This window comes from Syngnathus floridae, chromosome 1 (assembly GCF_059516105.1).
Source record: "Syngnathus floridae isolate MCC-2025c chromosome 1, RoL_Sflo_1.0, whole genome shotgun sequence".
NCBI lineage: Eukaryota > Metazoa > Chordata > Actinopteri > Syngnathiformes > Syngnathidae > Syngnathus > Syngnathus floridae.
In genome coordinates this window covers 7,828,531-7,854,644 of record NC_142413.1, presented here as the reverse complement: position 1 = coordinate 7,854,644, position 26,114 = coordinate 7,828,531, and the positions used below count along the sequence as shown (strand labels likewise).

General features: G+C 41.9%; 2 protein-coding genes and 1 long non-coding RNA gene across 10 annotated transcripts in view; 2 read left to right on the top strand and 1 right to left on the bottom strand.

The window, feature by feature from the left end:
* LOC148403844 (uncharacterized) overlaps positions 1-26,114 on the top strand; it is a 149,232-nt gene that overhangs the window by 42,680 nt on the left and 80,438 nt on the right. The gene's annotated exons all lie outside the window — the stretch shown is intronic.
* On the bottom strand, positions 7,870-12,309 carry zic3 (zic family member 3 heterotaxy 1 (odd-paired homolog, Drosophila)). The gene is made up of 4 exons (XM_088387569.1): positions 12,168-12,309; positions 11,031-12,036; positions 10,503-10,666; positions 7,870-10,350 (listed from the first exon to the last, which is right to left on the bottom strand). The coding sequence occupies exons 2-4, from the start codon at positions 12,025-12,027 to the stop codon at positions 10,168-10,170; spliced, it is 1,344 nt and encodes a 447-aa protein (XP_088243695.1). The 5' UTR covers positions 12,028-12,036; positions 12,168-12,309; the 3' UTR covers positions 7,870-10,167.
* Positions 18,743-22,407, top strand: zic6 (zic family member 6). The gene is made up of 2 exons (XM_088375257.1): positions 18,743-19,879; positions 21,571-22,407. Exons 1-2 carry the CDS (start codon positions 18,958-18,960, stop codon positions 22,146-22,148), a joined length of 1,500 nt encoding a protein of 499 aa, XP_088231383.1. The 5' UTR covers positions 18,743-18,957; the 3' UTR covers positions 22,149-22,407.

Below are 26,114 nucleotides of genomic sequence, written 5' to 3'. Positions count from 1 at the left end.
AGGTACCATCAAGGCAGTGATTGAGGGGTGTGGCGTTTCATTTTTATGCAGACCAGGAGACATTTTGGAATCCAGGATTTTGCCAAATTTTGGTCTGGATTGAGATGTGACTTTGTTTTGAAATGGTGTTATTTATATAGCAGAACTGCATGGGAATGGCTTGGATTATATTTATTTGATGCCGAATAACAAAGTGTGGACACACAGTATACTACAGATGCTGTCACCATATGCACGTATCTTCAGGATTGCCCCCCCTCCCCCTCCCCCATCTTTAATTTATTGGGTCCAATGTCAAGTCTGAACCATTATTTCACATTTTAGTCTTGTTTTGGTCAGTCACTGTTGCACTTTGACATACTTCTAGCAATCCAAAGCACTTGTCGCTCCTCTCCTTCTCTTAAGTCTAAAGCACTACATCGGGTCGACATTTAGTTTTTTTTTTTTCAAAATTAATGGGGAATTAATGATTCCGTTATCCCCCTGCTGTGCGAGTAAAAGGGGGGGGCCGTCTTTTTTTTTTTTTAATCGCCCAACCTCTAGAAACTGATTGGAGCAGAAAAAATACACCCAGTCCCCCTTCTGCCAGGCTTCACAATGGAGGCGCTGATTTTTTTGATAGGGGCCTATGCCGTCAGGGGGCCAGCTGGAATTAGAAGTGGATTAATAATTTTAAACAAGGCTAAACCGGCTTGGACTGTCTGTCTGTCTGCTCTTTCCAATGCTTAGCCAATAGTCCGTCTGCTGTGAGAACACATCAAAACAATCCAAATACACAAAATGTTCCTAATAAAGAGGTTGGGCTTTAGTTTATAGGCTTGCCAGGGGCATGAAAACATACTTATTTAGACAGATTTTATGAGGTCCTATGACTGAGAACAAGCCCAGATTATTGCTGACATGTTTTTACAGCTCTGCGATAACACGGGTTTTAAAAAAAAATACCGACTTTACATCGAGCAGTCGATTAACTCCATAGTTGGCATACTTTTGTTTTTGTTCTCGCCAAAAAATTACAATGTCAAGTTCTGCATTGTTTTCTTGACAGCTCGTTCTATCTGTGCTGACGATTGGAGAAAAAAAAAAAAAATCATCATTTGAGGTGCAGAATGTTTGACTTGAACGTCTGGAGAAGTTTGACCCAGCCAGAGTAAAGATTAGATTTCCGGCCAGTATGGGTGTGTTAACTGGTGAGTTTCTGAGATTTGAGGGAGGGGCTTTGATCTAAAAGCAGATGTATTATCATTTGAATTTGGGTCCAGAACCAGACCTTGGTAATCTCCATGTAATTTAAGTGTATAAGTGTGTGTTTGTGTTCGTGTGTGCTTCAGTTATCAGCTTTGCGGTGAGTTTTGTTCAAGCTGTGAGGACCCCCCCTCCCGGCACACACACGCACACCAAAACCAAGAGCCCCCTTGTTTTCTGTCTTAATTTCTGTCGAAAATACACCTGTACTGCAGAATAGAAAGCGTCGCATTGACAAAACAGACAATAACAGAAATTTATAATTTTCTTCTTTTTAATACAGTCATTATAAAAATGTCCTCTGAATGTAGCGGGGACATCAGCCCCCTTCTGAGCTATTATCCCGGCTGTCTGGTGTTGCAATTTTACACTCCACTGATTCCGACAAGCGCAAGAGTGTGTGCGTGCCCCAGATTTCACCTTATTGAGGTAAAACAGAGAAATCACCCCCAAGACAAGCTAATTCGGAGGCCGCAATTGCCCCAGCGCCCCTTCCCCTATTTCAAAAGCAAACGGTCAACTGGGTAAAAGTTGCCCACTTCATAACTGTGGAAATGAAACACGGCTCCTCGTAGACCTCATAAACTTTATCCTGTGTTATTTTACCGCTGGAAATATCGCTTGACGTATTGTAAAACGGCCTCCTTTAACACACCGAAAAGGTCGACTTTCCTTCCATTACGTTACGCGCCACGTTTGGGCCAATTGGCGGTGTCGCGTCTTCTATCACATTTTACATCAGCTTCCTTCATGGCTAATGCATGAAGCACGCCATGTTTAATGTAGCTAACAGACAAGGCAGCTTTCATGCATAATTGAAGCATCGCAAGAATGAAAACAAAGTGGCTGCGTAGTAGCATTTCACTCTGTTAAACTCGTATTAGAGTCCCTACTTACGGCTCTTATGTAATGTCTCAAGATGAGCTGCTGCTTTTGTATTCAGTCCTAGATTTCGGAATTATAGTACGGCATGGAATAGCCCAAAATGGAAATTAAAAATAGTAAAAAGTATTTTGAAGTGTGTTAATTTTGATGAAAGGAAAGATGAGTGCATTTTTCTTTTTTATTGTGAGCTTTTGTGTATACTTGCACCAAGATGAGGATTTTCAGGTTGGCAGTTGGAAATCTGACTGTTTATATTTTTGTGACAATGGACTCACATTCAAAATTGCTAAAAATCCCGAGTTGAGGCGCAAGATTAATTAATTACTTAATTAATTAAGATTGATTAATCAACAACTAAATGATTATCAAATGAACATCCAGTTTTTGAGTTGAAGGATATAAATTAAAGTATATACTGTATATGTATGTCAGATTCACTGATTAATCAAACAAAATTGACAGGTATAACAAAATAATCATGTCTTTCAGATCTATCTATAACGTTGGTGTCTTTATTATTTTTTTCCATTTATTATTAACTTCTATATGCAAGCACATGGAAAGAGTTAGCGACACTTCTTATAAACTCACTCTCAAATCTAAGAATCAGACTTTCTCCTGTTTCTCTTTCTTTGTTTTTGTGGAAAGTTTGACCCTTGTCAAAATTGACATAGTTTTGTACCGATGTTTTTCCTCTGGGAAACAACTTTTTTTATTGTGACCCCCTCACTCCTCCTTGTTAATCCTCCTGTCTCGGTTTTACGCCTTTTCTTGTATCTTCACACATTTTGCTTGTAATTTTCCGTCCACCCCTTTTACTGTTCTCGCCTGAATACTACATCTTAATTTGCACAAGATATTTCAGTGAGAAATATGTATTTACCTGTCAGTGACCTCCCCCCCCCTTCAGTACATGTGTGGCAATTATAAAACAATGCTACAATAGCCATAAAAATGTTCAAAAATAATATTTTGACCACGTTAAAGAAGTGTCTATTATTGAATATTGGAGTAACAAGTGATGCTTTCCATCAAAGAGAGGTTTTGGGTTACTCTGCCCCCCCACCCCCCACTTCCCCAGTGAGGTTCGCATCAAGAGGAAAAAGGTGTCACGGGTCATCATAGCAGGGGACGGATCGAGTGTCTGTGTAGATGAAAATATTTGACGATGATAGGTTGGAGCAAAGCACCTTAGTTACGACCTCCACTGTTTCTCTGCCTGCTAAAAAATGTGCGATTTATTAGCGAGGGCCCCGCCAATCACACCAGTGCACACTTTAACACCAGCCTCTGTCCCTTTTTCTTTTTTTTTTTCTTTTTTATTCCAAAACAATAACCAAGCCTATCTGGGTCCACTGAATAGCGATCGTGAGCGACAATGTCCGTTGTGTTGTTCTCGGCCCCGAGATAGAAGCCAAAGTGTAAAAGGCAATTATTGTGCGGGGCGATTGTCCCATAGTGGCATTGAAAAGCTGTCAGTGTGAAAGGACCAGGATTGGTTTGGTGGACGGACACCCATGGCCCCCATACATTATCCTGGCATGAGGTCGCTCTGCACCTGGCTTTTCCATCCGCCCCTCCTTCTCAACTGGCCCTCCTACCTGTCTTCTTTCCTCCAACAACAACAACACCTCTTCCTCATTATATATATATATGGGGGTCGAATAGCTCGCCACAGGAGAAGGGCGGAAGGGCCACATGCGGCTCTGGAGCCGTGGGTTGCGGACCCTTACACAATTTGTGATATATATTCTTGTTGAAGCATGTTCCCGTCTGGCTTTTGAGAGGCAAAGAATCCACGTTGAAAAAAAAAAAAAAAACATTCTAAAGAGTAAATGTGTATTGAAGCCGCTTTTTTAATTTGAAGCCCTGTCACCCAGCAACCAACCACGCTGTTGCCGTTGTTTATTTTCCAGTAAGTCATTACAGTAAAAAAAAAAAAAAATCATCTCTGATCATATAGCTTTCGAAACCCAACCTATGGAGAGGAAAAAAACATTCTTTTGATTAGACCTCATGTTCCAATCTTTTATCCTCTTGCCCCCAAGTGACTTGTCACTCTCACACAATCATATTTATGCTATTGCAATTCATCATTGTGTAGTCCACTTGAAATTTTTAATATTTTTTTTTAAATTAGAACACAAGCATATGAAGGTCTACTTATAAAGTTGGATCTTGACGTAAATGTAAATTAATTATGACAATTAAAATTAAATAGATTAAATTCTACCATGGCCAAGCTTGTAAGGCAATTTCTTCTCTGATGAAATTAATTGAATTTCCATTAATCCATTCCAACCACCAAGACCAGCATTTCTTTTAAGCATCTTTTAAGAACTTAAGAACATCTTTTAAGAACTTGGTCGGACTAGCCCCTCACGCCACAGACTGTGGTAGATGTTTTTATTTCAATCTCCGGGCCCAAAACACACCAAAATGCTTCTTGTGTCGTCAATTGTTACGTAAGAGGAATCAATAAGCGAATCATCAGACAAGCAAACGATTTGTAGGAATCTGTCATCCCGCTTGTAACTCAAAACTTGTAACTCAAAACTTAAATCATCGTTTTGCAATGGAATGAATGGAAATGCTGTCTGTCTGTCTACCCCCCCTCTAGACCGCTTTTACTTTTTTTTTTTTTACTTTTCCTGGAGGAAATTAAAAGCACCCAAAGTCAATTGGTGATTAAGCATCTCTTTCTTTCTCAATCTCTGCATCTCACTCTCTCTCCTCCATATATGCACAAGAAGAACTACGATTGGAGAACATCTTCATGGCTGAGTGTGCATGCAGACACACACACACACATGTACCAACTCTGGGGGCTCATTAACATGGGTGCGTGGGTTTAGAGATTCATCAAGTTTGTTCAAGCACTTCCAACCCTCCCAGAATTAACGCTATGCCACTGTACATATATGTTCATCAGTCAACAAACTGATGATGTCATTGCTACGGATGTGCTTTGAGTTTGACTATCTTTGTTTATATTGTGACAGCCAGAGGTGGTAAAGATACACCCACACTTTGTATTTACTATAAATAGAAATTCTTGAAAAAAGAAGTGCCAAGATTTCATTCAATCGTGATGTCAAATGGTTTCAAATTAAATAATGCCTTGTATGAAAAATTGTCAACTTTCACTCGTCATAGCTGCAGGCTATGCGCTTAGGTGACGGCCTCAATGGAAATGCATCTTAATTAAAGGGGGGCAATAACTGAGTGTGTAAGACAAAGCCATTGTGCTGATGTGCTAATGGTTTTGCATGACAAAAAGGACGCACAAAAAGAACGCCACGCTCGGCACAGGAAGACGCATCATGTGGAATGGAGGTGTTTCGCGCGGTGCAAGCAGCTCGCTAGAGCGTCGAGAATTGGCAGAGCGCATCAAAAACGCCTGAGCTGACGAGCAATTTCCGCTGTTGTTTTATGAAGTCATGTTTTCAACTCTTGTGATGAATTTGCTCACAAGAATGTCGTGGTGCGTTTATCGCCATCCGGTAAATGTCAATTATTGCTAATTGTACTCTGGTTGCAGATAACGGTGCAGGCTTGTTGGCTTGTTTAAGGGTGGTTGAAGCGTCACGGGTTCGGGTCCGTCTCAGACAATCCAAAATTGCAGATTGAACTGAATTTTAAAAACATCAGGGAACTTGACACTTTTTTTTTAGCTTTAAGTATATCTGCAGCCAATGAAATATGTGATGGTAATTTTAAAAAAACGTAATTTATGAAAAAATAGTAGGTCTGAATACTTAATTGTTTAACAATTCGTGAAATCCCAAAAAGTTTTGTCATAAAAGGAAATACTTGTCCACTCACAAGTTCAGATTTCACAGTATGCAAATGTTCATGCCATTAAAATTATTATTATATTCAAAACAGTAATTATATGAAAATATTGACGATAAAAACAAACGTCTTAATTAATTACTTGTGATAATGATTAGTTTCTCGTAGCAATCAATATGCAGCAGGTCCTTGTTCCTCGTGATCATAAATCGACTCTCTCGGGAATGTTTGACCACATGTCACGCGCTCAGAGATCAACTGCTTAAGTGCCCTTGAGCGTTAAAATGCATCTTGCCAGCTTTATAAGCTTCGCAGAAGAATCACAACAAACCTTCCCTTGCATTCACTTAAAATATAGACAAAAGTGTGCATAGTGCGTATTAAATGCATGTTGTGATAGCATTAATTGATAACCCAGTTCTATATAGGGGCGCGTGTGCAAGCTTCGCTTGCGTGACAAAGGACGTTGGGGACCTGCTTGTGTCGGGTGATCCTCTTATAGAGCGCGCTCTTCTTCTGCTTAGCCAGCAAATACTCTTCACTGGGAGGAAGGTGGGAGGGTGGGGGAGCGGGCGAAGGCGTAGTAGTATGTTTTGGAGGGTGGTGCTATTTTTTTTTTCATGTATTTGATTTTGTCCAATCAATCTGATATCAAACTTCAGCCGGAATAAGTCAGTCGCAGACCGCCACTCACTGCCTTTCTCCCCCGGATGGAGGTGCCAAGAGCCAGCTGCCATCATCCCACGGTTGCCCCCCCCCCCCCCACCTCCACGCTCACACGCACACACAAAACCCTTGCAAGAAAGGACAGACAGACAGCACATGCATGCGGCAGCATTGTTGGTTTAGTCTCTACGCACTGTTTGCTAATCCATTATTGAGAATCAACCACAAGTTCAAGCATTTTATGTGTGCGCGCGCGCGCGTCTCTAGTTTTCCTGTCCCTCCCACTCTCTCTCATGGCTTTCTTGGACACTGAGTGTGCTGCTCCACTTTCTCGTGTATTTATATCATCATTTACTATACGCGTGTTGACGGATGAACGCTCAAGTGTTTGTTTTCCTTAGCGGAATTACTCTCAAATTAACACGCATTAATGGCATCTTTACGCTCGGATTTGTCTGCGATGATAATGCAGGTCAGAGTGCAGTCACCAATCCCGCGGAATGACAAGCAGCGTGTAAAAAGCGTAAACAAACGCAACATTGACGCGTGCGTAAACGCATCCATCCATTCTCGCGGCTTTTTTTCTCCCCCTCTCTCGCTCGGGAAGTCGGGTCTGTCTTTTTTGACGTCACTGTGTCTGAGAGGAGGAACTTAAAATGTGCGACGAGACGAGCCGAGCGTGGAGGGATGGAAGGAGGGGGGGGGAGGAGGGGGAGAAGAGAGGAGAAAGGGGGCTGAGAGGAAAGAAATCAAAGGAATAATCGCGCTTGCGCAAAAGTGGGGAGAAAAATGTGAATCAGTCTCCAAATGCTGGTGTGGATGCATCTCATTTTGTAAGTAAAAAAAAAAAAAGCTCTGTTGATTTCAAACCCACCACCACGTGATCATTTATTTCTTATTTTGCAGCGAGTAAATGAGGAAACCCGTTTGGGTGCGTGTGGTGGGAGACTTTTGGCAACACACACTTCATTTGACTGTCACACGGTGTCCTCACTTGCCCGCCTTTCCGCGCAGTTGCTAACCTGACGTCTCATTTTCCAAGTCAAAACAAATTCTCGTAAAAAAATAAAAAAAGTTTTCACGCGTGCGCAACTTTGACGTGAAATGAACCGTCTGTCAAGTCACGTCAGGATGACTGCACGCACACAAGCCAAGACACTAAGATGGCGCCTCCCTTGGTGTCAAGTTCAAGTGACTCCTTGCAGTCTGACTCCCAGCAAGCACACAAACATGCTGCTAATAATATATGAACGGGAAAAAAAATCATTTGGAAGGCTCGTTTGCAGAATGCTTTGCTTTTATTCCAGTCCAAAAAAAAGAAAAAAAATCACATTTGTTTTCTTAAAAGAAAGCAATACACAGTAGCCTTTAGAAACAAGGGAGCGCATTTTGCCTGATGGTCTGTAGCTGATTCAGGCTAAGGCATTAACGTGGGCCTGCTCTTGTAACATTTGCCTCAGTGTGGCACAGTGACACATTTCATGACCAAAAACATTTTTTTCCTCTCCCTCATCTTCAGAATTTGACCCCTATCTCCCAGAAAGTGTTACATCACATTCTCGCTTTTGTGTGTACGTGTGTTTTTGTTTGTTTATAAAGACAATATTTGCTATGTGAATGAGGGGCAAGCATAAGAAAAAGTAGTTCTATTTTAAATTAAGGTATAGAAAATAGCATATAAAACATATACTCCTTAAATTATTTAATTAAATAAACGTATTTCATATATCACTGTCACGAGGTACCGATTTTTTTTTGTACATTTTATTTTCAAAGTTAGTGCTGGTGGTCTGAAATTGTTCTCACAATATACTTTGTGTCTGCATAATATTTAATTCTTGAGAATAGGTTACAATGCAATGCTGTAACTCTTTTTGAAACCCCCAAACAAAAAAAATAAAAGTCCCTCATAGATCTACAATTCCATCCACTAGATTTGTTTTTCCAACACAAAAAATGCCATCTTGACAAGTTACTCACACATAAAAAAAAAAAAAAAACAGGCATCATCAAACTGCTCTATATGCAAACACCACAACAGAGAACACGCTTTAGTTTCCACAGAAGAATTACGTTTAAAACAATGCAGGCTGACAGACAAAAACGTTTTATTATTATTATTATTAATGTTGTTATTCTTTTCTTTCTTGTGACAGTTCCATTGTTGCCGATGCACACATTTAAAAACATACTTGCACAAAGACATTGCTGGAACTATTCTTAAAAAAAAAAAAAAAGCCATTATTGGCGTGTCTCAACACCCAATTTTAAAATTCTGTCACCTTGATTTGGAAATCCGCACACACTTGTCTATAATACAAAGTGTGCAATAGGCTGTTTTTTTTGTTTGTTTGAATGCTACAGATTTGACATCTATGTCTGATTCTATAAAAGTAAAATATACAAAAGCAAAGTTTGAATTCCAAGCCCACCCCAAATAAAGATTACCACACAAGCGTTTTATAGCTTCTCAGCTTAACTCCCTCCTGCAAGGTCACACATGTACATGTCAATGGTCTCGTAAAGAAAATATGGGAAATATTTTGCATCATATATAGACAAATCCATTTTATCCATCCATATAGACTATTTATTATTCGATGCAAATAAGACACATGTAGGCCTACTGGTTAAAAAAAAAAATCAAAATATCAGAAAGGAAAAGACAAAAGGATACAATCGCCATGTTGGAGCTTTTTTGTCGTAATTGTGAAGCTGAGCCCAAACTGTACAGTTGTTAGAAAAAAAAAACATTTCCATAAATATCATTTCCCCCCCAGAACTTATACCCATAATTAAATTACAAATCGATAAATATGGCATCATGGATATGTATTTACAACGGCATATTAACAAAAGGCAACGTTATTATATTTAACGGCAACAATCGTAACCTAATACCACATTTTTTTTTCTCCACCCGAAAAAACGGACGATGACAACAGATTTGACCCCATCAAACAAGGAAATACATTCACGAGTATAATATTTATTTAGGATTTTTTTTTTTCGTTTTGTAATCTTTTAAACTGTGTTCAAGTTCATGACAAAAAAGACTTTGGCACGTTTTCTTAAGACTGAAGTTCCAACAATCAATTGAAGGGGCGACATAACAGTTGCTGTCTGCCACCCTTTTTATAATATAAAACAGAGTGAAGTAATCCTCCCTTTTTTTATTCTTTTTATTTTTAAATAAAATTTTCAGAAAATACATAAAATGAAAAATAAATCATTTTTAAATCCTGAAATGTTTTTTTTCAACTAAAAAGAGAAACAAAAACAACACAATGATGTAATCTGCGGATTCTCTTTTCCATTCATTTTCATTTGAATCCCTCCAAACTGCGGAATAAAAAGTCCAACTTGAGTAATCCTGAGCTCGGACGTGGCCCGCTTGCTTGCTTCTGCATGTCCCGTTATGTTCGTGCGCGCGCGCGCGTGCTTGCGCGTGTGTCTGTGTGAATGTGTGTGTGTGTGTGTGTGTGTGTGTGTGTGTGTGTGTGTGCAATCAGGAAACATCTTAGTTGTTTTTAAAATCCACATTGTCGAAGTTCGGCCTCTTGCTTCTGCTCGCCCTCAAACGTACCATTCGTTAAAATTCGGCGCCAGCCCCTCGCTGTGTCCGGATGTGTTTTGCACGGCTGACGGGGGCGTTTTTGTCGGGTCTTCGCTGGAGGCTGAGCCCAGAACCGGGGGTGTGGATGACTCGTATCCGGAGCTTGCTGCCGGGGACGACTCGGACCCTTGGGACTCGTGGACCTTTCGTGGAGAGGGAAGAAACCAAGAATTCAAAAAACTGAACCAAACATAAAAAAAGGGAGTGGGCTATTTAAGAAGCGCTTCTTTGCGTGCGTGCGTGCGTGCGTGCTGCGTCTGCCCCCGCTGATGTGTCTAATGAAGACGTTAATTACCTTCATGTGTTTCCTGAGAGAGCTGGGATGCGTATAGGACTTGTCACACACTTTGCAGATGTACGGCTTGTCTGACGTATGCACGTGCATGTGCTTCTTCCGGTCGCTGCTGTTGGCGAAGCGTCGGTCACAGCCATCGAATTCGCACTTGAAGGGCTTCTCACCTGGCGGGGGAAGGCGCACGCATGTCATATATACACAGTAGACGGCCGCGCGCGCACACACACGCCCGAGCGCACACGCACGCGAGCACGGTCACGCGCGCCCACGGAGAATGTGTGAGCAGTATTATTATATAACAGCGTACCCTACATTTTTGGCTTCACAACTGGGCTAAGCGCTGCTTCTGTCATGCTTTTATTTATTCATCGCGTCTACTCTCACTTTAGTAAACACTGGAGCAACAGTTTGCAACTCCACTCCAACTGTGCGCTCAGACGAGTGGACCTTAACACTTCATTTAACACACGCTCTCAATGAGCACAACGAAGCACAAACACACACCTTGCGTGCTTTATTAGGCCTTACCCGTGTGCGTTCTTTTGTGGATTTTTAAGTTCTCCGAGCGAGCGAAGATTTTCCCACAGCCCGGGAAGGGGCACGGGAAAGGTTTCTCGCCCGTGTGCACTCGGATGTGGTTGACGAGTTTGTACTTGGCCTTAAAAGACTTTCCCTCCCGAGGGCAGTCCTCCCAGAAGCAGATGTGGTTGCTCTGCTCGGGCCCGCCGACGTGCTCCATGGAAACGTGCGTGACCATTTCGTGCATGGTGCTGAACGTCCTGTCGCACGTCTTTTTGGGTCTGTTCATCTGGTGCTCGTCTATCCACTTGCACGACAGTTCTTGCTTGATGGGCTGCCGCATGTAGCGGAAGAATGCTCCCGGACCGTGGTGGCTGGGCACGTTCATGCCCATGTTCATGTTGATGGGGTGGTTGTAGTTGTGCAGCTGCGCTGCCGCGCCGTACGGGTCCGCGCGCGGACTGGCCACCGGCCGGTAAGGGTCGGCTCGTCCGAAGATGTCCCCGCGCAAGCCCAGATGCATCTGGCTGTTGACAACGTGTCCACTCGGCGACGAGTGGCTCACCCCTTGCTCGTGGAGTCCGGGGAAGAGCAGATGTCCTGGGTTGTCCGCGATGCCCGGCGGCCCATGGAGGCTCCCGGTCGAGGCTGCAAACAGCCCGTGTTGCGCGCTCTGCGCGGCCGACTCTCCCACGCTGCGGTTCCGAAAGAGAAAGTCCCGCGTGGAGTTGAACGCCCCCCCGCCGTACGAGCCCACCTGGCCGCCGTGCGCGTGTCCCAGCGCCGCCGCATAGCCACCGGCTTGCGGGGTGAAAGCTGATGTCTGACCGGAGGCGATGTCGTGGCCCACGGGGCTGATTTTGAACGCTGCCGAGTGGGAGGACTCGCTGAACGGGTTGAGTCCAAGGCTCGCGTCCCTGTTGCTGATGTCGTGGTGCCTTGGTGCCCCGAAGCCGCCCACTCCTAGCGACGCGAATTGCGGACCGCTATCGAGAAGCATAGTCATGAGCTATGACTGGGGCAAAAAAAAAAAAAAAAAAAAAATTAGGAGGAAAGAAATATAAAATCCAGTTTAGCGGAGCGCGCAAGCTGCAAGCGCCGCGCCGAGATTTGCCGCACCGAAAATAATTATTAAATATCACGAACCCCCCAAAAATGAGCACTCCGAAAACGGGGACGAATCCTTCTCAAGAGTTTGGAGGAACGTGCAAAACTCCCGTCGAGCGCGCTCCGTGAGAACCAGGATCACACTCCCCCCCTTTCCAGCCGGATGATGTCCTTGGACTGATAAAGTCAATCACTCACTCTCAGAACATAAATGAACTCGGGAGGCAGTGCTACGACAGCCAATCGCGGGTTGACTCCCCGCCTCACACGTGACCCACAGCCAGGCTGCTAATTGGCCGGATTTCCAGTGATTGGCAGCGTTGCCTATTGAAGATGGCAGCTCGTCTCTGCCGCCTCATTTTGATTGGCTCTCGTCGGCGTTATTTTGCAGGTAAATACGAGCCTTTGCAGCTCCGAACGCGCAGCCCGAGGAACGCGCAGCCCGGACCCAACTTAGACCGACCGAGACATGAATGACTTTTTTTTTTTTCATTTTACTTTTTCTTTTTTTTTTTTTCACAAGATTTTTTTTTAGACATATTAAACATTTACAGAACAATTGTTGGATAGTGATATGAATAAAAAGTAATGTGTGTGTGTGTGTGTATATATATATATATATATATATATATATATATATATATATATATATATATATATATATATATATATATATATATATATATATATATATATATTTATTTATTTCTACTAATTTGATGTCATCTATCTATCATAAAACGCGATGTTTCTGGCACGAATCCAGATTGTGGCATTTTAAGAGGTTTTGGGAGTGGGGGTTGGTGTTTTTTTTCCAGAGAATCTCCATATAGGGTGTAAAGACTGAGGGTGGGGGGGACTGAAGGGAGGGAGGCGTGCGTGCACGCGCGCGTGTGTGTGTGTAGATGGGGGGGTAAAAGACAGACAGAGAGGATGGCAGCAATTGTAATATCCTGCGATTTTATTTAGGGGGGCTTAGCCCCCCCCCCAAAAAAGCAAGAAAGGGGGTGCAGCATTGAGCGTGTTTCAGAGGGATACTAGCAGACTCTCTGCGGGACACATACAATCTGATCAAGTTCAGAGACGCACTGAGTGCTTCAAGCGGCGCTTTTTAACCGGCGAGCCTTTCACATGCCCCCCCCCCCCCATCCGCAACCCCCCACACCCACATACACCCACAATCTGTCCCAGGAAGGAACTCCTCACATTCTTTATTTTTTAAGGGAGCTCGCTCTTTACAAACCTCCCCCCAAAAAGTCTTTCAAATCAGCACCTTCATTTCTCGTCGTGCCCTCATCCCATCATCATCCATCCTTCCACTCTCCACAACTTTTCCCTACACCCCTCTTACACAGTACATACTGGAGAGGTGAGTTGTCTGACTTTTCTACATGTCAGTGAAGGCAGCGTGCATGATAGATGTACAGTATGGTTGTTTAGTCTTGAGGGCGGGGCATTATGTGAGATCTTGTTTTCCTACATTAGTTTGCGCGTGTGTGAGCATACATCGTTCGGGGTTGTTTTTATGCTACAAGTTGGGACTTTGCAGCTTTTTAGCCCCAAAATGCAAAGGAGCACAAAACAGAGGACATGAGCCATGCACACGCACACACTTACACGCACGCGCGTACGCAGACTTAAACATACGTACTCAACATTTGCTTCCTCATGAACGCTCACACGCGTGCACGTGCACACATGTTGTGTTCACCGCGCGAGATTTACGGCGACCTTTTTTGAACCCTTGACGAGTGACGGACAAACTGTTTAAATTAATCTCCTCGTCTCTCCACATTTTATAGCCTTGTTGGCTGTGCGCGTTCACGAGGCCACGCTTGCTCGTGCTTGCAGGGTAAAGAAATCTTGTGAGGAAAAAAGTAGTTTTTTAGGAGTGACTGAGGGAAAGAAACTGCTGCCAGACGACTCAAGATTTTTTAAAATTATTATGTTCCCTCTGAGAATGAAAGTTAAAATGTGACGTTTTTCAGAACTCAAAAAACCAAAGGTGGAACTTAATATAGCGATATCAATATGTAGATTCAATGACATTTTGACTCTATTCAGTTAATTGATTTCCTGTCCATTTTTCCCCCTTAATATTTTAATTCCTTTTCCCATAATAAAAGACTTTCCCATAATTTCAGCATGCATCAAGTGTACTAATTATATCGTGTGTAATATTATATAACATTCTTACCATGCATGTACTGTGTGTAATTTGATTATTTTGTTATCTTAGTTTGGGATTACCTCATAGACGAGCCGTTTGTGGGGGTGCCTCATTGGTTATAACATAATCTGCTTCCCATTGAGCATGCGCGCCATAATAAACTATGACAATATTGCAGTGGTGCAATAATTTAGAGCACACCTGACGTGAGAGGACAGGCAGGCCCATCCAACCATGCATGCATGCTACTGGAATTCAATGGTAAAGCCACGTTTTGTATTGCGGTTGCAGTAGACCTTAATGGATTCATTAAGGGAAGTAGATACATGGAAATTATTTTTCTTTTTTTCCTGACAAATAATTAACTGAGGTAGCAAACTTTATGTTTCTTATGTCATATCGTGACCAAACTGCTTGGCTGATTGTGGAAAATGCATAAAGGACTTGTAATTATAATATATGTACTATATAATATAACTAAAAAATAGATACATTATATATGTATGTATATATGTATGTATATATGTATATATACATATGTGCATATATGTATGTACGTGTATATATGTATGTATGTGTATATGTGTGTGTGTGTGTGTGTGTGTGTGTGTGTGTGTGTGTGTGTGTGTGCGCACGCATGCAGTAAGGTATCTTCATAATACATATTCAAATAGTTGAATATTTCTACCTATCTGACAGTGCTAGTAGCAGTGAGTATAAATGTCTTTTTTATTGATATTGGCTCTCTTCCCATAATGAAGAGCTCAGTGAGTTACTGTGCATCATGCTGTTTGTATTCATCTCAATGCAGACACTCCATGTACAGTATAGTCCTGAACGAATGCAATGTTCTGTTACTTGCACTGTTGGGTCGAATGTATGCATGCTATCTTGTAGTGCTGCCTAATCTCACTGCCAGCCTGTGTTCACATCCATATTTTGAAAACAGAATTGTTGTCTTTTACACGTTCTTTCAAAGCATGCCGGATTTCAGACAATATCCCAACAAAATTATGATGCCATTTCGGCTCACTTGAATTCCCCGTACAGTAATTAACATGCAACATTTGCATCCTGTCTTACCCCCCCCCCCCTCCCCCCCAGGCTCGTAGTGCTTTGGCCAAATTCACCATTTTTTACAGCATGGGTTGTCACTTAGAATACATGAAGCCTGTTTACATCTTTAGCTAATTTTTGTAAGGGCAGACCGATGAGTCAGGTTTGCTGTGCAGAGACAATGACACTTGCACTGGCTTGTCATGAGGACTTCTTTTTTTTTTTACCGGAGTATGCCATGCATGCATCATGATGTGCTTTGTCACTGCCTGTGCACTGCATACATGCTAGCACACTTGTCCAAGAGTCATGCTATCATGCGCGCACAGCTGTCGTCATACACACCATGGGGTCTCCTTGACTGCCTGCTTTACGGTGTTTACATTCAATGAAGTGCAGGGATGTGCAAAGTGTGGCACGCGGGCTTCCACTACACGCCAAGTGCAGTTCAGCTGTATTTAACTTTAATATTCGATACATTTGCAGTCGAGCTTTAAGAAGTGTTTGATTTCAAACGTTTATTTTACGGGCAATGACTTAACCAATGACGTTTTGGGGATTTGATTAATCATGCGGAACTCTTGTTCACCTATTCTCCAAATTCACAGAATTAATAATATTGGCTGACTTTTGCAGTCCTCCATAAAGGTAAATCCGTTATTTTTCTGTTGATTCAAAACTAGACATTTGTAAACACCTTAATTTAGAAAATAATAATCAACATTTTGACAGTTTTCTGACAAATGTTTCAAATTAGACCAGTACCTAGAATATCACTTTATGTTTAAGCAATTTTTCAATAAATTTGAAATAATTTCCTGTTTTTTCAATTAAGGGAAGGAAATAAAAAAATGTCTATTTAATTCCATTCCCCGAACTAATAATTTACATATTCATCGATTATTATAATAATCGTGAATTGCAACCCGAAAAGCCCTGTTGTCCTGATTCAAACTTTGTGGATTACCATGAGCTGGATAACTGAGAATCTATACACAGACATATAGCAAAAACATAATTTCTAGCAAACACCTAAAAATTTCAAAAGAAAACGACGTAGGTAATTAAGGTATTGGACTAACAATATTCAAGTGCAGGGTTCATGTTAAAACTGTGCATAAGGTTGCAGCAGTGTTAAACATATTTTTTAGCAATAAAATCTCAGTCTCGTTTTTCATGAGCATGTAGGCCGACTACGCTACTTCAGTGTATTTTTATGACTGTATTGCTTGGAGAGCTAAAGTAAATATTTTTTTGCTAGTACTTGGAAAAAAAAAAGTTCAAGAATCACAGAATGAGTGGAATGAGACGTTTAGCTCCTTACTTGAGGCATCTCTTTGCAAGGGGTTAGTTAACATTACACACATAGACACACACGCACACACACACACACGCACACACTGGAATACTTACATGCATGAAGGCACAATGATAACATGTCAGACACAAGCACGTGTAGGTTGAAAACAAATTGGCTAAAAATGATTTCTAGTATAGAAAATGGATTCATATTATACTTTGGTCCATTAGAGAAGGGGTGAGAACCTGCAACCCATGGGCCACATACGGCCCATGAGAACATTTGACCTGGCCCTCATGCAATTTTAAACAAAAATAAAACCTGAGGAGGTGTTTAAAAAGCCTGGAACCATTTAGACGACGATTGCCAATAAAATTCAATCTTTTGTCAATTTGTATGATTGATTGTCTTTTTCAGAAATTTAAAGTGGTCCTCAGTGGACTCTATATATATAAAAAATGACCCCACCCATGTATTAGACAACATTTATATATTGCAAAAAGAAACTGTGTGTTTTCATGACATAATACGAAAACACTGGTGCGTGTGTCTTAGTCATCTGCTAATTGGTGTTAGTGCTCCAAAATTGATTTTTTCTCTCTCTTAGGATGTGACACCGTTAAACATACAATAGGTGAGAATCATATTTACAGTGTACAAATCACAATATACACAGATGTGGCCCGTCACGCAATTAAGGAGAAACTAGCATTGTTCTAACACAAAAAAATGAAAATCACACAATTTGTCTTTAAAGAAATAAAAAGAATGAAACTGTAAAGTATATAGAATTATATTTCTGTAGTTTTAATATTCACCTTTCTAGCTGTTAAATCAACAACACAGAATTGTATGTTGTAGTATTGTCAATAAGGCTATTCATGCTATTAAACATCCTAAGAAATACATTTAATTTTTATCTATTTATTTTTCACAGCATTCATGACTAAAAGGTGAACAGTGTTTATCTTATTTAGTGTTATTTATGTTCTGTCCAGCCTATTTAAACCCAATGAAAGTTCGATTGAAATTTTTAGCTTTATTGCCCTTTAATGACCTTCAACCTCGACTCATTTTAGGAAATACACGAGGTCAAAGGTTGACTAACACTAGTGGTCCATTCCAATCACTTCTGTCACATTTTGTGGCCTGCTTGTGACTTTTGCTTTGTCACTTTTGAGGAACCTCTGCAGGTGACGTCACATAAAGGATTAGCATTTACCATAAACATGTCATCTCCACCTGCTATGGAATGGAGGAAGTCATTTTTATAGTTCAAATCAATATCTAAAAAAAATCTCTGCATATAATATAATTCTTATGCCATTGTAATAGAAACTTAGTTTGTCACGTGTGCTCATTTGCATTTTTACATGACGTAGCTGTTGAACCCAGTCGCACCTTTCATGATTATTAATTAGTTTAATAATTGCGTACCAAAGAGCTCAAACATGTTGCATTAAAGAGAAATATTTTGCATATTTGACATAGGTTTTGCAGGTCTGTAAAAACAAACGTGAGTGTGGAAACCATTCGACTCGCTGATATTTACACAACTTTCCATGTTTTGAAAATCTGAAATTCCAAACGGAATTGGACAGTAATCGTTCTGGACAAACGGTGACTTTCCCCCGCCCCCTTCTTTTTTTCTTCTTCTTTATTTGGGTGTATTAATATTTCCAGAGGAATTAAAAAAAAAAAAAAAAACTCGGACGTGGCTCGGCAATTGTCTTGTATTTTGCTGCAGTCATATTTAATCATCGGACTTTGCAGGTGATGAACGTTTTTTTCTTGTGCACTGCCGGTTTGTCTTGGTGGGCCAAGAAAAGCGCCCCGAGCAATATTTGGGAGTATTGCTGGCACTTTTCAAAGCATTTTCTCTGCTCGATTTGAAAAGGGTGTCGTGCAGCGAGCGCCCGCGTTGTGCACCCCCCCTCCTTAAAACAGACCCCAGTGGCTGTCAATCACGGCGCATTCCAGCCAATCCCAAAGCTTCCATTTAAAAAAGCCGCTGTGCCTGCTGTGCTTTTATATTTTGCACCGTGGCCTGTTTGCGGGGGCACTTTTACTACCACGGTTATTGCCACAAATCAAGAGGGCAAAAGAAAAGTGAGGCGGGATGGGACTCGCGGCAACTTTGAGCACTCTGATGCGTCTTTCAGCTGCAGCGAAGTTCACGGCCAACAATTTCACATGCAGATGATAAATAGCAATCTGGAAGCAGACATTTTGAAACGTTCTGTCCCGCGTTGTGTGTGTGTGTTTTTTTTTTTTCCCAAAAGAATATTTCCCAAATTCGCCGCATGCAAACTCTACACCCAAACATGACAAGCCTGGCGCGGTTCACTGGCTGCCCTCTCAACCCGGGGGAGAGGAGCGGGGAACCCAGCGTGGCGCTGCCTTTGGCAGGGGAGCGCACGGGACTCCCCACTGGCACTTCCTTAAAACTCTGCCCCTCGCACTCTTTGCGAGACTACCCCGAGACGAGGTCCAGTGCATTCGTTGACCACTCGCTCCCTCACTTTGCTGACCCGGGCTACATAGAGCACAGCGGCCCCAGGGGCTTTGTCATCGGAGGCGGCATGCCACCGGGCACCGACCAGCTGGCATCGTCCCGGGGGAACCAGCATGGCGGCATGCAGGCGCGCTACCGCGACTTCGCTGGCTGCAGGGACGCCAGAACAGGCGCGTTCTTCGCCAGCTACCAGGAGCAGGCCTCCGGCGGTGAGCCCGGTCAGATGATGGTGGGTCTACCTGGGGACCTCCTCACCAGGAGCCACCCGTACGGGGGCGCCGTAAGTCCCAAGGGGGGCGGTCAGCAGCTTGTCACTCAGCTCCTGGGACTTTACAAGCCCTTCGTGCACCGAGCTGGAGGAGGGGACACGCTCCGCAGGTGCGCTAAAGTCAAGAGCGAGCTGGTGTGCAAGTGGAGCGCGTCCGACGGGCCCGGTGGCAAGGCGGCGCCGTGCTCCAGAGCCTTCGGGACTATGTACGAGCTGGTCAGCCATGTGACCGCGGAGCACGTCGGCGGAGCAGAGCAGGCCGAGTACGTGTGCTGGTGGGAGAGGTGCGCCCGAGATAGGAAGCCCTTCAAAGCCAAATACAAGCTGGTCAACCACGTCAGAGTCCACACAGGGGAGAAGCCCTTCCCGTGTCCCTTTCACGGCTGCGAGAAAGTCTTCGCCAGATCGGAAAACCTCAAAATCCACAAGAGGACGCACACAGGTTCGTTGGAACACATTCACACAATGTGGAATTTTGAAAACAAACTTTGGTGTATGACTCTCCATAGGTTGCAAACCGCTCGTTTATTCTTTTATGAAGCTGTAAAGTCAGTAGATGGCAAAAGCATTTATAGCTGCACTTTTTATGGCCCCTTGTGCAGCATAAATGTTTATAGCGTGGACAGCGTGGTGACCCAAATGTTTATTATTGATTCTTGTTATTATGATGATGATGACTATTATTATCATTATCATCATCATTATTATTATTATTATTATTATTATTATTATTATTATTATTATTATTATTATTATTATTATTAAAATGGAATATGTCGGCTATTATAATTCTCGCACACCTTATAGGCGCGATACAAGAATGAGTGAAGCAGTGGGGAAGCCACCGCTGTATATGTAGGCTGCACTGCACGGGGGCCGCTCCCACTTCATTCAAGTAAAATTATTAAATAAATCCCGGGACACCGGAGAGCTCGTGACGTGGCCGTTACGCGCGTGATGCGTTTGCCTCCCAGGGACCATCCCCACCCTCCCGTGCACATCAGTGTGGGAGACATCTTGGCAGTGTGGGCAACCAGACAAAACAGAGGCCTGTATAGAAAAGGAATTCATATTAATTAATATGTTTACACGCGATTGTCGATTATATTTTTCTTGTTTTCAACTAATTTTTACTCCCCTAATTTTCAATAACGTGTCATTTTTTTTAAATGTTTGTTTTTAATAAAAGTTAAGTCAACGTGGGCGTGAAATCACACACTGCAGGGAATATAGGCAACACAACAAAAACACCACCAATAATAATAATAATATTAATAATAATCATAATCATATTAACCATAATAATCATAAGAATAATAACAATCATAATAATAATAACACCAATCATAATATAATAATAACAATCATAATATAATCATAATGATAATCATCATAAAATAATAATAATAATAATAATAATGATAATGAAAGAAGCAAGTTGGTAAAACAAATATGCCATCGTACTTCCAGTGTAAATGGTGAGCCTAATGAAAGCAGGAATTAACGACTTGCCCCATGCTGTGATGCTTATATCCGGAAACTGCATTCACTGTCTCATTTTTTTATGATTACAATAAAAGTCATTCACTTACAAGCGTCTATGAAGCCAAATGTGTATTTATGATTATCTGGCCCATGTGTGCAGTGTAATGGCTACAAGGAAGGAAGGAAGGAAGAACAAAAATAATAATAATAAAAAAAAAAAAACACATTGCAATAATTCTCCCTGGCAACTGCGAGGCAAACGCACCAATGCAACTTGACCTACATTTAAGTGAAAGTCACTCCATCACTTGTTGCGAGCATCTTATGGGGGATGCTTGGATGTGACAAGACTGAAATATAAAATAGAAAAAAGGAAAATACAGTGAGTAAGTGAAAGGTAACATGAGGATAAGCTGCACAAATCGGCCAAATTGTTAGGAACACCTGCACGTTTCCAACATAGCTGTCCTTGCAAAGATGATCACGTTTGAGTGTAGATATCTTAGACATTCAGTGAACAACAACAGCTAAAAGCTCAAAATATTTCTGCCCTATTAAGACGAGGAAGGAAGTCCAATCATGATTACCTACCTCGCCCCCCCCGGCCTAACCTCACCCCCCACTCCCCTTTCTCTCCATGTGCACTAGGTGAAAAGCCTTTCAAATGCGAATTCGACGGCTGCAATCGAAGGTTCGCCAACAGCAGTGACCGCAAGAAGCACTCGCACGTTCACTCCAGCGACAAGCCGTACATGTGTAAAGTGAGGGGCTGCGACAAGTGCTACACGCACCCGAGCTCTCTGCGCAAGCACATGAAGCTGCACTGCAGTAAGGAGGCCCAAAGCGGCACCACCACCGCCGCCGCTTCTGCATCGGCCGCTTCCACTGACTCGCATCCCGGCGAGTCCGAGTCCCCGTTGCTCAGCCCCATCCACGACGTGACCTCCTTGTCCCCCGGGAGTCCGGACGACTCGAGGTCACGTCTCCCCCTCGGATTCGACAACAGGTCGCAGCCCCTGCTGGACGCCTTGTTGCTCCAGAGAGGCTCCTATAGTACCAGCACTACCAGCAGTCTCGGTGGCCCCAGAACCCAGTCCGCCCAGTACCAGGCCGCCCACGCTTTCCAGCACCAGAGCCCTTCCTGCAGGACTTTCCCATCAGCCCCACATTTTCAGAAAGGTTTCGTCAACGGGTGGTACACATGTCACAGTGGTGTGGACTCCTAACTAGTATGTCTGCCTATCAGTGGACATTTCACTAGGTACACCTGCAAAATGATATTTAATAAGTTAGTTGGTGAGCTTTCACTTATATATAAAATAGATATGAAAAATGGTCACAATCATTCAGACCACCGTTGTGAAATTCAAGGTCCGTGGGCCAGATGTGGCCCCTTCACATTTTGTGCAAATCCTGCTATTTCATTTTTTTGTTGAGTTCAACTCTCTCACATAAAAATTGAAAAATGCATCTCATTACTACTCACTTAAAGAAAAAAAAAAGCTTTTACGTACTACCCAAATGTGGTTGTATGGCTTCGGGGAGCAACATTTTCTTCCCACCTACACAATTCTTAGTGATTTTATCTGGTGCTTTATCATTTACAATCATGGATGCTATATCGAAGCCATAATGAAGCCCAGCCGTGCTGTATAGAACCAGCAATGCAAAATAGAATCGCTGAAGCACCTACACGTACCCATAAAATGAATGTTTTTTTTTTTTTTTATTTAGTATGATTGAACCACTTCTTGTACTTGAGCTGTCAGACTGTGCAGGTGTACCTAATGAAGTGTCCGGTGAGTGTTTCTCAGCTCGAGCACTACGTGTACCTTTTTGTGCTTGTCGTGTTACATATTTAGTGAGAAGTTGTGAACCCCCCACTCCCCACCTTTTTTGTTTGCTTTGACACGCCCACTCCCACGATGGGTGATTTTATATATATATATATATATATATATATATATATATATATATATATATATATATATATATATATATATATATATATATATATATATATATATATATATATATATATTACATCGTGTACATCTTTATTTGTGGGCTTTATTTTTATGTATTTTTTTTTTTAAATCATGAAACCTACTTCTGCCTTTATATCCTTGAATGTAAACCCTTCCAGTGCGGGGGATCTTTGAATGTATAAACCAGATGTCGGAAACATTAATTATCGCTATATCTGAAAGATTTTTTTTTAATGTAAATAACAGCTTCTATTTGCTGTATAGGCCTAAGGCACTGTAATAGCGTGAGGCTCAGTAGTTCACTACATTGTGCATTCCGCACTCGTGCTTTCACTCTCATATGTGTTAAATGTACATTTCCACATTTGTGTGCAACGTGAGCATCCGCTTGAGCATTATCCCATCTTAATTAGAATTCACTGTTACTTTACTCTACTGTACATAAGCCTGTTGTATAATTAACTATGTATTCTAGATTTTATTAAAGTGTCTATATATTCTGTTTGATCAGATATGCAGTTGTGGTCAACTTCTTTCATTTATTTCGTTATTTATTTCCCGTGGGATGCTCACAATTGAGTGTGGGATAAAAAAATTATGACGAATTTCTTGCGTCGGTCTCTGTTGTTGGTTTGCCACGACGTGGGTGTCAAGATTTGCCTTTGATTAGAGGCCATGTTGTAGTGACATCACCACCACCATCAGGCACGTGCCAATTAATGATTGATTTTCATTTTTTTAATAAATGGACACATGCACACTCATCCATCCATTCATGTTCAATGTACACACTTTTTAAAATTTCTTTGTCTTGTGTAGCTGACAGATTTTGGTTGCAGTTGATCACTTGGTAACCTCCCACACACAAACAACCTTTGAGCTCTTCACTGTCTCGATTGCTCTTTTTAAATCCAGCCATCCTTTTTAAATCTAAAATATCAAATATTTCAACTTCTGCTTCTTTTCTTGTCACTTCCACAGTGTGGAACTCTGACAAGATGATACAGAATATTCTCAACTCAATTTTATTTATATTTATACAGCGCAAGCACTACTAAATACATGGAGTAAAAATTAGTCATACAATAACCAAGATGGCTGAAATGAGTAATCGATTATTATTACTAAAAATAGCTATAAAAGGTGAAACAAATGCTGAGTCAAAAGCCATTGAATAAAAATGTTAGAACGAGTTAAAAAAAAAAGTATGATTATTACAATAACATAAATACCACATCCTTGACCCATTATTTCAAAATGGAGCATCATGGATTAAATTCTATAACTTAAAAGAAAGAGCACGTTCATTGAGCTGATGTGACATTTCCAGGTGTGTCAGTGTGTCTGCGTCTGTGTTTGTGTTGGTCGCACAGGCCACACATTTGATGAAAGAGGTCAATTGCCAGCAGCCAAACTTTGTACCTGCCGGTATGTCAGCATTTTTTTTTTTTTATGCCATGAAACACGTTGATGACGTCCGTGTCATTATATGGCCCCGCATCAAAAAGATGCCAGGTCAAAAGTGACAACATTTTATCATATCTTTGAAGCATTTGCAGACAGTGGTCTGAAATTATTCAAAAATTCTGTTGAGTGACAAGTGGAAAAGTATGTTGGGTCTTCAGAGTTGAGTTTGGATCAATTAGTTTTCCGGTTTTCATTCAAGAATCTCCATTAAATCTTCTGACTACACCACAGTAAACTTATACGGTTCAACCAATATGTTTCTTTCTAAAAGGTGTGATGGGATTGTTTCTGCAGTCTGATTGGCTGAGAGCTGAGCAGCGTGATGCTTTGGGAACAACATCCACAGGGACCTTTTTGGGAGCTGTTTTCTGTAGCTTAGAATGAATATTGAAAGTTGATTAGTCTTGTCTCAAAATTGACACACATGAAAAATGTGCTTGGTTGCTTTATTGGGTCCTCCTGCTCTTTCATAACGAGATACAGTAGAAGTTATTTTTGTTCTCCCCAAAATTATGCCTTCGAAAAAAAGTATGAATGCTCTGTTTTAATGCAGTGATATTACCAGAAATATATTGTGAGCACATTTACCTTGGAAACAAAGAAAAAAACAACAACAGACAAGCTGCCCAGTTGGCTCCATTCAACCTTTGCAATCTGCACACACATGAAGGAAAAACACCGATTTGGCAAGCACATCCGTATTATTAAAAAATATATATATATATACAAGTTAAAACTCGGGCAATTATGTTATTATGGCTAGCAATATGTTTATTACTGTGCTTGTTTGCTGAGAGGGCTTCTCCATATGTTGACTGTTTGTCAAAATATTCGAGAATAAAACCTACCTCGCTCCGTGTTAAGGATATTCCGTCGTCATGCTCGCGCTTATAAAGCTCCATGACTGTATGAATTTCGTTTACACAAGCCGGCCGCGTGGGTTTCCCAAAGTCAGCAAAGCGGACCACGCCCTTCTTCCCAGCAGGCGTGATCTACGCTCTGCGGGTTTGCCACTTGGGTTTGGGCCCGCCATCTTTCCAGGGGCGTGCTCTGCCTAGCAACAGGCAGCCATTTTGGGCTTTACGTCAAGCTAATGTAAATAAAGCCATTTTCGATTCAGGCTTCGCTTCTTCCTACCCGCGGCGTGTTTGAGCCCCAGCTGTGCGTCGGGGGGGTATGGCTGGTGGACCCATTTGTCACAGCAGGATTTTCTGCATCATCATAACGGCGCATGACGTTTTGCGTAATGTACGCTGGGCGCAGTGGGCGGCATCTCCGGGGTTTTGCAGGGCTTGCTTGGCGCCGGCTTGGGAAGGTACGATCCTTAGCGTTGACTTTAAGTGGTGATAATGGCCAAGCTGACTATCTTTTTGATTGCATGTATGCAGACTCCCCACGACCCCCCCAACATCCTCAGGTCAAGCCATTGGTGCGCTTCCAACCTGCTTCGTCTTTGACCCCCCCGTGTGCTCACCCTCCTTTTTCCCTTTTTTTGTCTTGGATCTAATCCGTTTCCATTCATCGCATGAAGCTTCCTGTACATTTTTTTTTAATGCATTTTAGTCACAGGTTTTGAAAGCCACGCACAATGTATCATCAAGATTCTGCTGTAAAATAATTATAAAGATGTTAATAATCCCTAAAAGACTGGAATAAAAGGACGACATGCGCAGAGCTCTCACAGGCTGTTCTTTTTCGAAGGTAATCTGCTTCATGTCTGTCACACAGTGGCGATAT